General features: G+C 33.9%; 1 protein-coding gene across 5 annotated transcripts in view; it reads left to right on the forward strand.

The window, feature by feature from the left end:
* Positions 1-14,137, forward strand: part of SPOCK3 (SPARC (osteonectin), cwcv and kazal like domains proteoglycan 3) — a 214,851-nt gene that overhangs the window by 79,286 nt on the left and 121,428 nt on the right. For 3 of the 5 annotated variants that reach the window (XM_086611595.1, XM_086611597.1, XM_086611598.1), the window contains one exon: positions 3,191-3,236. The exons of 1 other annotated variant lie outside the window; for it this stretch is intronic. In XM_086611595.1, the coding sequence (XP_086467721.1) occupies positions 3,191-3,236 (46 nt within the window). Of the gene's footprint in view, positions 1-3,081; positions 3,091-3,190; positions 3,237-14,137 lie in introns of all 5 variants that reach the window. One more of the 5 variants, XM_086611596.1, reaches the window with a different exon arrangement.

Here is a 14,137-nt window from a genome sequence, read left to right on the forward strand (position 1 = left end):
AGCCTGAAAGAGTAAAGAGCCTTCAGATGAGAAGCAGATGTATGTACTTGAGATGCAGATAGAAGAAATGGAATAGAAAGCTCATTAAGGACTCCTTGAAATTAAAACCAGCAAAATAGTCTCATGGCTAGTAGCAGCAAGGAAAAAATCTAAATCTAATACTGTAGGTTTTAAGTTATATTAGGAAGCATATGGAGCCTGACGGACTTTTGTTTCTGAAATTGATACATGGCTGTTAGAAGTGCTTTACGTGTCTTTCAGGCAGCGAGAGACTTGAAAGAATTACTGACATTTCATGTAGCTTCAAGTAGAGCAGTAAGGATGAATTTTTCTATTTAAAATGCATGGATACCTTTAGGTGGAAAATGTTGAAAAAGCAGTATGGTTACTGTGACAAATTTGTGACTTTATTCTGTATACTTTTACAACCTGCCCTTTAACATGCTCAGGACAAAGGCAAGGAAGCTGTTGAAGAAATTAGAAGTCATAGGCTCTGTCCTGAGATATTCCTTTTGCATTTGTAGATTGCTAAAGGATATTTTGGCTAGAGATGCTGTGATGCTACTCAGCCTTCACTGTAAACTGTGTATTTGTTCATTCTTTTTTTAATTGTATATTAAAATGATGAAAAATGAGGCTTTGTGAATTATGTAGTCATCTTGGTGATATTCTGAAGAGGATATTCAGCATGATGGTAATCAAACTCTTACTGAATGAAGATCAAGAAAGGTCTGAATGTAACAGGAAGCCAGGTTCTTATACACATGATGGATTAAATAGCTTTAGGAATACTCGTAAAATTGTGGCACTGCAATTCATTGAAGCAATTTCCTTTCTTAATCTGAGAATCAACTAACTTTTGATTTTAGAGGCCTATAAAGGTTTTGTTTAATATATCCAATAATGGACTTTCTTTAAATAAGAGATGATTTGAAAATTTAACTCTTTAGGAAAATCAGTATAGGTATATATGGCATATGGATATATATATATTTTGGATATAAGATAGAAAAATCCATGCAAACCATAATCCATTCAAACCATTGTACAATTTGAAAAACAAAACAACAAAAACACACTTCCCCCCCAACCTAGAAAGAAAATGCAGAGGTAGGCATAATGACAAGAAGAATACAGAAGAAAATAGTGTTATTGTGTTGTATATAGATGCGCAGTGCTGCTTTCTCTTGAATGCTCTGCACAATTCTTGTCATAGAATACCACGTAGAAAAAATAGATTTGGACAAGATTCAGACAAGGGTAACAAGAAAGGTATGGAGTAGCTTTGCAGGCAGAAATAACAGAGAGACAGAAGACTCTTACTTCTAGAAATATCTGAGGGATGTTATATTTGGGATCTGTGACGTTATCTGCAGTTTAGAGAAGAACGAGAATTGATTTATTGTCTGGTTGGTTTGAGGCCAACTTGAGAACGTGTAATTTATATAAGCCTCACTTACATGTTCGTCCTTAAGCGTAATGCAGGATGCTTTGCCTTTGAAGGGATTTTGTTCTCACTCAGGATGACTGTTTTTTTGTTTTAAGAGTCTTACGTTATCGTTATTTTAACTTTTCACCATTTTAATAGTAAACATGTTGTCTGAATAGGCTTTTTGTGGGTGAACATTACTGATTTAGTAGAAATGGAAAGATAATCTAACACTTCTGTGTTTGGGTTTGTTTTTTTTTTTTCCCCAAGAATTGAGTTGAGTTTTGCCAATGTGGTGCAATAATTCATGGAACAGCATTGCATTAAAGCTGGCCTAAACCTATTCAGAACACCACTGTAGGAACAACATCTCTATAGTTAGGAGGGATATAATTGAAAAACACTATTGTAATTTCTGCTTATCTCTTGCATGATTTAAAAGAAAATAAATAATTTGATATGCCTGTCTATTTATTTACTTACAAAAAGTAGTTATTAAAAAGGCAAATAGCATATGGTGATTGATAGATTGTCAATCTGTGCAGCATCAAAGTAAAGGAATGCATGTGTCAGTACAGAACTATGGTTCTATTCTGCTCCTTTCTTTCCTCCTCTTTCAAAGCATGCATTTTTACATCATCAGTGAAATACAGTTTAGGATGCAACTACTTTCTTTTTCTCTTTGCGGTAAAACTGTTGAACTATTAAAACCCAAAGAATGTTTTTTACCTATAAAGAGGTGCTTGATGCTTGCTCATTTTTAAGTTGTGATTGTGTGGCTTTGACAACTGTATGAGACTCACATTTTCCCAGTAGTTCAATTTTTTTATAAATTGAGGTTTCTTTACGGTGGTCTTGGTGATCTTTTAGCAAGTGAGATGGAACTGCTGGATGTGACAATATACCCACTGCAGTTTGTGAACCTTAGTTTTTGCAGACATTAGAATGTTGGGTACAGTCACTTTTAATGTTTTGTTCTAGAGAATAGCAAGTTAAATTAAGATGTAATGATAAATAATTCCAGTAATTTTTCGGCTCCACATATTATCTGAGGTGTGCAGATTGATTTGTTTACGTCAGCTATGAATTTGTAATTTATTATCAAATTTCTTAAAATCTTGAAAGCAATTTATTTAATTCAAGTTTTTCTTTCTTGAAATTGTAGCCTAATACAGCTGATGACATAATTAGGAGGATATTTTATGTTTAGAAACATGATTTGTAGAAAATGGAGCTAATTAGACTTATTTAATGACAGATCTTACTGATGCAGTTGAAAACTACATAGCAGAGTATTAATTTTTCTAAAATTCATGTATCATGCTTTAAAAATGTAGTTATATTTTACTCATGATGACTTTGGAGCTTTGATTTTGAAAAATAACTTATGGAAAAATGTAATTAAGTTTTTCAATATCTTAGAACTTAAAGTACAGGAAATCTACCATAACGTTTTAAAAGCAATGTTAGCAACATTATCTATGTAAGTACTGTGAGAAATACTGTTACTTTTTTTGAATACTAGTAGGTAACATTGTTTGAATAGAATTTTTACTTACACTATTTTATTCTATATGAGTAATTAGTCCCATTATGATGACTGTAATCTTTCTCATTTGTGTGTTTTTTTTTTTACTGCTTGCCTTTTCTAGGAAGTAGAGGTTGGTATACATTTTCTGTCTTTAATAATCCTGTGAGTTTTTCCATGTATGTATTGATTCCTTACGTTTTACTAAATGTAGGTTGTTTCTCCCTCTCCAGGATGATTATTTTCGTACATGGAGTCCGGGTAAACCATTTGATCAAGGTAAGATTCTGCTACTAGTTATTTGTGTGGGATAAAATTTAAGTATTTATAATCATGCTCCTGTTCTAGAATACCTACAGAATTCTGTGATTTTGTGTCATTTTCTTCCTCTACAAATGATTGATTTAAAGACAGTCAGAAATTGAACCTAATTATAATTTTATGTGTGATTTTTGCAAACTTTTAGTGATTAGAGACAGAGATGAGAGCATTAGGAACCTCCGAAGTGGTTTAAAGTTTCCTCCGTATAAACAAGTTCATGGAGTTTGGGAGGTTTTGTTTTGTTTTATTTATATATGTAAGTTATGCACTGTTGTGTTTTCAGTAGGATATTTGAAGAAAAACAGGTGTGTAATCTGATATGTGTCTTTTGCTGTTAAAAATTGTTTAAATGTTGAAAGTCTCAAAGATCTGGAAAAACAGTTTTAGAAGTCTGTCATGTTCAAGTGATCTGTCTTGAGGCAAAACACAGATGGAGCTCTGACAATGCTACATACAGTACAACAATTTCAACCTTAGAATAATTTGAGCAAGTGCAGCAACTTTTCAAATTAAATGTTCCCTCCCCAGGCATTGGAATTTAATATTTACTGTCAATATAATCCACTTCATATATGTCATTTCAAAGTGTATGACTACCATTGTGAAACTACTGAGACTCGCAATACATCTGTTTTTTTCAATTGCTACAAGGAGCGCTTCAGAGACTTTGTCTTTTCTGATAATACCAGTGGCACAAACGCAAAGAAGAAACAGTGTAGGGGCTTGTACACAGGAGACTGAGATTAAAACATGTTGCAAAAATAATGTTTATTGAATTTAAAGAACTTTATCAATCATGGATACTGATTTCTAAGGGAAGTTTATAATAAATTGTATTTTATTATAACAACATCTCTTAGAGGTGGACTTTCCACCATGTTCTATGCCTTTGTCACTTTAATTCGGGATTACTGTAGCCCGAGAAAAGAAATGCCTTAGTTTGTTAAAAGAATGCACCTGGCTTGTTTTGCCAGTTTGTGGGAGGGAGGAGTAGAGGGAGAGGAAAAAAGTCACATTTATGTTATCATTCCTCTGTGAATGGTGGTGATTTTCTTCTGGTTTGGTGGAAATTTGTAAATGTTCAGATCCATGGCAGCCTGAATATTTTAGAACCTGACAATTTCACAGACCATGCATCTCCCCTCATTATATACTAATACATTAGGAAAAAGTACTTTAGTCTTCTGACTCTTCAGAGAAAAAAATTCTTTTCTTGTGGTGAAGTACCTCATATAAGAAGCAGGCTTACCACTTCACTATAAAATACCTTTAGTCTATTCCTTTTCTTTGTTTTTTGGTAGAAGGACATGGTCTGTAAATATGTTTGTAGTATGAGAACTGGAATAGCTTATACTTTAGTTAATGACATTGGTGGTGAAATGATTGGTTCTTATTGGTTCTATGATTCTAAATCTTTCATCAGAAGACATTGAATTGAACACTGTAAATTTTGCTCATGATTGTTTTTGTTATTGCATACTTGATCTGTTTTGGGTTTTTTTTTTGTGTGGTGTGTTTGTTGTTGTGGGTTTTTTTTTTTTCCAACTGGCTATTAGGTTTTCAGAAAATAACCTGAAATACTATTTTTTCCAACAACTATTTTTTTTATACTTTATATACTCTGGCTTGTTCTGTTACTCTGAGTTCTTTGGGGATCCTGATGTTAATGTTTGTAGAACACTTTTCTGAATTTATGAACCCAACTAAGAAAACGTGTTAAGATTATCTGTTATACCTTGTTTGCAAAATGCATTGTGTATTGGGTAATGAATATTTTTAAAAGCATGCCTACAGAGTTCAGCTTTCTATTTTCTTATCCCTGTTAACTGAAAATTCACATTGAAGAGTGAAATGCATTTGTTGAGTAGTTTTATCTGCATTTTACTGTGTAATTTACAACCAAAAAAGAAATAATGCTGGTTAGGAACATTTTTTAATAATAAAGCATACACTGAAATTTTATTATTAAAAAATGTTCCCAGTGTCTTAATTTGTCAATCTATCATTCAGAGAATATCAGGTATTTTCACCTGCCAGTGCACTGCTTCTTGATTTTCCTGAAATATCTGCTGTAGTCTTGGTATTGAATTTAGCAATGATATTGAGTTGAACAATATGTCAAAAGAGTTTCTCAAGAATTAGATGTTTTCTAGAATCTGATTGGCGTACAGATATTTTTTATTAATTAACAGCACTTGCATGCTGTTGTTATTTTTTTTGAAAATCTGTACATAACATTACTGACTCAATCTGGGAGATATACTAAAAGATAGAAGATTTCTGAGTCAGTGTCTTGGTCTCCATATTGTCAGAATTGGCTTACTCTTACTTCTGTGTATAATAGGAAATAATTTTTTGAAACATAGCAAAATATTCCTGAGAATAACATAACTATGGAAGTACCATGTACTTGTTCATACATTCAAGTGTTTCTCATCAGATGGGACAAGTGATCATGGTTGATATTTAGTGGGAAGAACTATTGATACTTTTTTAAAAGTGTGGCAACCTTGCAAATGTCCTAAGAACTCCTTGTAATGTCCCTTAGGAGTGAATAACATTCATGGTTTGCTGAAGAAATCAGGTCTTTTATGATTCCCTATGTTTGCCAATAAAAGACATACAGCAGTGACAATCTCAGCATTCTTTTTTTACCTCGTATTATTTAATAAGATAGGAAAAAGTGGGAGCTGGTAGGCTACAAAAACTAAGTTTCAGGTATACATTCTGATAGTCTCTGTAAGTGTCGTTCCAGGACCGTGCCATAAGCACTGCACCAGCATCATTCTACTCCAGTTGTGTACCACTTCATTACTAAGTTTAAAACAAGTAAGACTTAACTATTGTTTTTTTTTACCTCAGTAACCATACTTGTAGACTTATGGGTTTTTTTTGTTGTGTTTTTTTTTTTTTTTTTTCTTTTACCAAAGTGAATTATTCAAAACAATAAATAGGGACATCACGAATGACTGACTGTGGAGTCTGTGATCCTTAATTTATCTCTATCAATGTTTTATTTCTTTTCTTTTTGTTTGTTTTATCAGTATTTGGCTCTTCAGAAACTTACCTACAAACCTGTGAAAGTATGGAATAGGCAAGGAATCTTTTTGGCATTAAAAGATCTGAAGTCCAGGTCTATTAGTCAGGATATTTTTTCCTGTTTACTATGAAAACAATGAATTATAGGAATTACCAGTGCTTTTACAGATTTTTTTTTTTTTTTCTGATTTAAAGTATAGCAACTTTACATGATGAAATTACAAATAGATATTTGGAAGTTTAAAAATCTATATATGAACAAAACGTGAAGACCTTTTAAGCTGCATAAACCCCAGCTGACTACATATAATGGAGGTGATGGAATATTTAGCTTTATGTCTGTGTTTCCAAATTGTTGTCATTTAAAAACTACTCCATCTCTACTACACCCCTTTGTCTTTAAGACTGTGATGTAGGTACCTGGTATGCATGTAAATTCGTGTTGATACTGCTAGTAGTCAGTCAAATGAGTTCTTGTTATTCACGATTTTTTTTTATGTATCCATATTCTACTCAAAATCAGCAATATGTGGCAACCTTTTTCAATTTATTTTTAGACAACACCTATATTAGTTTGTAGGTAGTATTTTTGAGGAACCAGCGCTTGATATATAGGTGTATCTTTGAGATCTACACATAGTTATTATTTTCCTAAGATTTATATGACTATTAAAGCCTTTTCTAAGATTTTTCATAGATTTACTGTTTATCGATAATATATCTTTATATTTTTTTCAAAATGTGTCATTAATCTGAACTCAAATTTTAATGCTAGTATTTAGCTCTAATAGTTGAAAAGTCTGTGGTTCAAGGAATCAGTAGTTGTGCATATGATAATGAGTGTCTTAATAGTGTCTTAATTCACTCTTCTGTACTTTGATGTATTTTGAAAGGCATTCTTATGTTAATATGAGTAGGTATGTCAAAATTGCTCAGGTAGACAGACCTGTGTAATTCCATTGATATTAATAAGAGTGATTATATGGAAATACATGTCCAAGCATTCTAGGAGGTTAGTCCTTACTGTGAAAATATGTAGTGATATTTACTTCTGGGCTGCAAAATCTAAGTTGTTTTAAAAGATGGAAAAGTATTATGACTTTCATTGCAATCCACCAATGCCGTTCCTTAAAGCAACATCTGACATTTGTCCAAAGAGTACTTGTTCACATTTAACTCTGGTTTGCTTATATACATATAAGATAGAAAAATGTATTTAAATAAATATTTTGACTATATATGAGAGAGAGATATATACACACACACATATAAAAATGTTTATGTATTTCTATAAACATCACAAGGTAAATTCTTAATAAACAATCTTGTGGGGCAGGCGTTATTGTTGGAATAAATCTGAATGTTCTATTAATTGTATTTAGTTACTGCTAAAAGGCGGGTTTTGTCCTTTCAGTGGTTTTAGAAGCAAGCAATTAGGATGTTTTGTGTTTTGGGTGATTCCAAGTTGAGTATTTTAGTGGCTTTAATGTATGTTTTATCAATGTTTTCTCAAATTAAAAAAAACAAGACAGTACTGCTAATGCGTTTTCTTCATATAGCACTTCTACATCAGATGAAAATAGAAAGGATACTTTTGGTACATTTTATTTTTAGACTACAGATGGTAGCAGAGCTTGGTGAGTGTAGCTATTGAATAAAATTGCATACAGGAAGACACTGGCGTAATTTTTTAAAGCGGAGAGGATGTTTTCCTTTCCTGTGTAGAAATACCTTGAAGGAACAGCGGAATATTTTCATGTAATGGAAAAAATATGAAATGACATTTCCATGGAGGATGAACACCCTGAAGGTATTGTTGATTTGTAGATATAAATATAACATTTCTTGTAGACCATTCCACTGAATTGGTTTTGGGTTTTATAGTATCAGGTTATGTTAGATGTCTGTTTACGGCAGAAATATTGTAGATACCATTTTACAGCAGAAATAGATTTTTGAAACAATTTCAAACATATTTTAGTTGAGCCTTTATCTTTTAACTCTTTTTATGTTTCATCTACTTAGTTCTGTAATAATTTGGGTAGCTAAGGATATGCAAATACATGCAAACGCATCTCTATAATTTGTGAATACATTTCTGTACTGTGAGCTAAAACCATTTAGAGTCATATTCAATGAAATCATTTGATTCACTCGTTTGCGAGCTCTGGGAAGTCATAAGGGAGTATAATGAAGATCCGTTAGTTGCAGGCTGTGAAACCGGTCATGTAGATTTAACTTTGCTACATTTGATACATGCACTCATGATCTAGTTTTTATAGCAAAACTATTGATGTTTTTAAACTAGAAATATACATCTATCCCTTTGAAGATAAATTGCAAGACTCTACAATTAAAATGTATCACATACCACTTCAAATATAGTTTAGTCTTAATAGTAAACAGGCACGAAAGATTTTTAACAGCTTTTCAGTTATGTTCTTTTTGAAATTTATAGTGTCCTCCTACAAAGACGCCATTTCTTTATCTGAGCCAACATTTTAATCTGGTGAACAGCTTTCAGCCTCAGCTGTTTAGGTATGTTTAGGAATCCTGTTCACTGAGAAAATATACCGAATCCTGTGTTAAAGAGATTCCTACTGCTTTTTATTACTCTTAGCCAGGCCTCACCTGAAAAGATCTTTTGTAGATGTCTGAGAAACGCTTTATTGGTGCTTTTTCTCCTTTATCTGGTGCTGTGCTTTAGTGGTTCTTTTATTATTTCTCTTTCATATATTTCTCTACTGTGGTAACACCACGAATGGGCCTCATCCTATATCGTTCACAGTCTTGGCTCCTAACTCAAGTTCACTGAGTAGTAAGCATCTGCTTTTCTAGTTGTGGATCTCATATTGTTTCAGTATTTATTCCTGCAGAATCACTGAATGGATTCTAAATTCTTAACCTATTTTAAGAAAGGCTATATAAAGGATTTTTAGTGAGGCTAAAGCCAGTCCATAATAAGACATTTTGCCTGCCTTCGGTAGCAGTTTAGCCCCTTGTTCCTGCTCCTCTGCCACCCTTGCTTTATGTCCTTGTGTTAGGTCCATAGAGTCACCAAATCTTGAATTGTCATAAGATAAACAAAAAAAATAAACTTTTTAATTTGTTTTTAACTTGGTTAGTAATGGATTCAGGTAACCATTCAGACTCACAAATAGTGGTCAGAAAAGCAGAAATGTGGCACTGGGCTACAGTGACTAGCTAGAAGTAGAGTGCCAGACCTTCTTAAGCGGGCAGCATGCCAAGCAAAGGGTGTGTGGAACTGTTTCTTTGCATTTCACAAACCTGCTAAAGTTTACTTCTGCAAATCTCTTCATTTTTAAAGTCCACCTGCTTCTGTCTATTGTGCTGGGATGTCCCAGCTAACTGTCTTGAGTCATGTGTGCCATCGGTCCCTAAGGACTGTGTGCCTGGAGATGTTTTAGTGTGTACTAGGACTGCTGCTTCTTTACAGACTCACTTAATGGCCTAATGAACTTTCTTATGTTTGCCAGAGGAATTTAATAAGAAAGCATGTAGAACAGCTAACAGAGGTCATTATTAAGAATATGAAATCTGAAATCACACATTAATGTTCAGTGGTGAGGGGAAAAAGAAATAGCTTAATAAATCCCTTTAAAAAAACCCAACCAAACCAGGAATGTAAAGAAGAAAAAAGACTGTACATAGTTTTTCTTGAACTTGAATAGAAGAATGACAGTTCTTAAAGAACATTTTAAATGTTAAAAACGCTTTTTTATTCCATTTTTATTTAACTTCCTCATATTTAAAAATCTGTTTTCTTAGTTAAGAAAACAAATAAGATGCTTCTTGTCTGTTTCTGTAATCCTCTTCATCTCTGGTTGACATATACATAACTCTCTACTGAATTTTAATTTACAATGTGTAGAGAACATACGTACCAGAGCAAATAAGTTGCAGTATGGCATTGGCATGTAAAATTCCCATTAGTAACCTCTGCGTTGTTCTTGCATTTTGATGGATAGGATTGTGAGAGAATGATAGGGTTTCAGGATTGTGCCTGAAGTTCTTACGTAATTAACAGAAATTGTATTCATAATCTGTGAAACTTTAAGAAACCACTTGACTTTTTATGTCAGAATCTGCATGGCCAGCAGTAAATAAAAGCAATTTTATTATTTAAATCTTGAATATATTAGATTTGAGAGTCAATGAGGCAGACTAAAGGGCAGATCTAGAAGTTCCATTTTTATGATTTTATTTTTTTTTCCCAGAGAGAATACTTTAAGTGTTTTAAATAAGAATATAAAAGAAAAGTGGCATATACTTCCTGCTCTGAAGTCACCTCGCTTGATGACTTATCTCCAGTGTTCATGCCAAGCTATTCTCCACTCTGTCCTGTCCATGTTTAGGGAATACACAACTTCTTCCTTTTCTGTGCTATGCCAGGTGTTGATAGCTATGAGTCAGGACCCAAATGCCTACTGAAAAGTGACTGAATTTGTGGATTTCTTTATTACAAGCTAGTAACTGCAGAACACCTGTAGTTCTGCCTGTGTTTCCAAACTACAGGATTCTCTCAATCTGGAGACCAGAAATGTTTCATGCAAACATGAATCTAATGATCAAAGAGAAACCCTAGAAAGAACATTCCAAAGTGAATTTGTAATGGAGTAGTCCAATTTCTTTACGTTTATAATGTTTATAATTTTACAGAAGGTAAATTCTTACTTTCTGGTAGTGGGTATGACCACTTAAATCTTCTTGGAACTTTCACAGGTTGGGTATATTTGTGATTGTTAGCTTGTAACAGTGAAATATTTTTAAATACTAGAAAACTGAAGCATTTGAGGTTTGCCTTTAATTTCAGTATTTTAAGTTCAAAAAACTTTTCAAAGATGGCTTGTCTGAGCCAGGATATATACAAAAGCTTAACTGACTCAAAAATTCATGTGCTCTGTATATTTTGATGCAAGATGCGATTTCAACTTTTATGACTTCTTTATGGAATGTATTTTATGTGGAGATTTTGGTTTAGTTTTATCACAAGTACATTTCCCGATTATTTTTGTTATGCTAGGCTTCTTCAAAGCACATATATATACATATATTGCTGATGTATTAGATATTTTATATGAATAGTCTACTGGAATCTGTTTTAGTTGATTTAAAAGCTGAAATGGATTACAGTAAAAAAAAAAATCTGTTAAAATTCCCTCTTTAATTTAACATGAAAGTACATAATGAAATACAGAAATTGACTAGATCTCCAAGAGACTTGAATAATTAAAATACATCTTACAGAAGTTGTTTTGCAAGAGTAATCATCTTGGCATGTGAAATAATAGGTGAGAGAAGTTTCATGAATATACCTTACTGCTGTTATAGATATGCAGACGTTTCTTCCTCCTGAATATCTGAGTTGGAGAACCCAGAAGTCAGCATGTCTCTAAATTATGATTTAGTGTATTTAGGAGAAGATAATACAATGCTTAACTGTTTGCTAGTGATATTTTACTGTTGGGAACTTTCAGGTAGTCTTAAGGTGTTATTTCTTTCTGTCAAATCAAGGAAGTGGATGTTGTGATTTAAAAAAAAGAAAGGTGCTGCATTAAAGCTGCTGAAATCTTAAAGTATGCCAGCCAAGTATGCACGTGCACTTCTACTAGTCATAGCTGTTTTGGATAGTTTTTCAGAATATTTGAGAATTTCTTATTATATATAGAAGAAACTGGGTATAATTGTCTTAATTTTCTTGTCGGTTATGCCAGTATGAGTCCAAAGTAACTCTGTTCTTGGTGATTTAAATAAATATCTTCTGAATTTGCACAGATATAAGTAAGGGTGGCATTTGGCTTTTACTTTATGGACTTTCTCATTTACATCAACTTTTGAGCTGTGGGTAAGCTATTCTCTTGTAAACCTTCAAGGAATACCCAAAAGAAAGAACACAAAATTATGGAAATGTTTTTGAAGCAGAGCTCACAGATATTGTGAGGCAGGAATTTCTTACTGTTTAGAAATTACAAAGCCCTTACTGCTAACCATTGAAGAAAGAAAGACGCAGTCATTTCAGGCTGTGGGCCTGGGCAGAGATTGTCAAAGGTAACTAGGGATTTTGGGGTGCCTCAACTCTTGAGGGCAAAAATAGTCTGTTTTTTGTTTTGGTTTTATTTTTGGTGGGGGTCTTGGTGTGTGTGGTTTTGTTGTTGTTGTTGGTTTTTGGTTTGTGGGTTTGTTTTTTTTTTTTCAGTGGTACAACTAATCATAGGAGTAGACTGCTCAAATGTCTTTTGAAGGTCTGAAGGTAAACACTTAATGTTTGAGAAATTTGGAGTCAGTAATTGCTCTTAAAATCTTGATAGGAAAGTTTTAGATTTCATATTTGCCCCACTCACCCAGCTATACTCACACCCTTGCCCGAAACATGAGTAAATAAGTAGGATTAAGTATAACCTTCGTTCAGGTGAAAACTCTGTTAGGAAAACTACAGTGTATGGTAGTGAAATATCTGTTTCTATTTCTAAAGATTTCAAATGGGAGTTTAATAGTAAAGATATCAAAACATGGGTATATGTAGAGTTGCAGCATCTCTATTTCATAGATGAGAAATCTAATGCACGTTGGTTATCGTGGTTCTGAAAGATGGTGGAGTGCATTGGTGGATGTTGCTGAGCACACAGTTTCACTTTGAGATGAAGCGTACAGGCCAGAAGTGCAGAACTTTGGCAAAAGTTGGCCCAAGAGATTGTATTTTTGATGATTTTTGAGATTAATAACATAAAAATTTAGAGGAAAATTAGGAGGTCCTTAAATGATATACCAGTTATTTGATGATCATCAGTAAACAGTTTTGTTTAAAAGAAACAAACAAGAGGGACACAGATGCTTACTATCTGTTTTACACACTTTTAGTCATACAGGTACGTGCACCCAGACAGACACATTTTTGTGAAATAAATTATCTGTCCTAGCTGTTCATCCTGGAATCTTTCCACTTGAAAAACTTGCCCATCCCTCATATCACATTGTTGAGATTGCTGAGAGTAACGTTTCTCAGTTGGAGACTACGATAGAAAAGAAGCCACTGGTGGAACGTGTCCTGGGTGGTTTCCCTTCTCCAGGTGTCCTGATTTTGGCTGGGATAGAGTTAATTTTCTTCATAGTAGCTGATATAGTGCTGTATTTCAGATCTAGGATGAGAATAATGTTGATAACACACTGATGTTTCACTTGTTGCTGAGCAGTGGTTACGCTAAGTCAAGGACTTTTCAACTTCTCATCGTGCCCTGCCAGTGAGGAGGCTGGGGGTTCACAAGAAGCTGGGAGGGCACACAGCCAGGACAGATGACCCCAACTGGCCAAAAGGATAGTCCATACCATGTGATGTCGTGCTGAACAATAACACTGGGGAGGGAGTTGGCCAGGAGGTGATGGCTGCTGGTGGGGGACTGCCTGGGCATTGGTCAACGCGTGGTGAGCAGTTCTGTTGTGCTTCACTTGTTTTGTGTATTCTTTTATTGTTGTTGTTATTATTCTCCCTTCCTTTTCTATGCTATTAAACTGTCTTTATCTCAACCCACAAGTTGTAACTTTTTTCCAATTCTCTCCCCCATCCTACTGCAGCGGCGGAGAGTGAGCACATGGCTGTGTGGTGTTTAGGTATCTGCTGGGTTAAACCACAACACCGGAACACAACTGCTTTCTCTTCTGTGAGCTAGAAGGGGGAGGTGAATTAGGACATATAGATAAGTCTTAGGTTTCTGCATGAGTGACTAAAACGTGTGGCTCAATGAAGATGGTTGTTTTAAAGGAAGTGGAGCAAGAATGAGTGAAATATTTTGAAATTGCAAAAA

This window comes from Tauraco erythrolophus, chromosome 5 (assembly GCF_009769465.1).
Source record: "Tauraco erythrolophus isolate bTauEry1 chromosome 5, bTauEry1.pri, whole genome shotgun sequence".
NCBI classification, from domain to species: Eukaryota; Metazoa; Chordata; class Aves; order Musophagiformes; family Musophagidae; genus Tauraco; species Tauraco erythrolophus.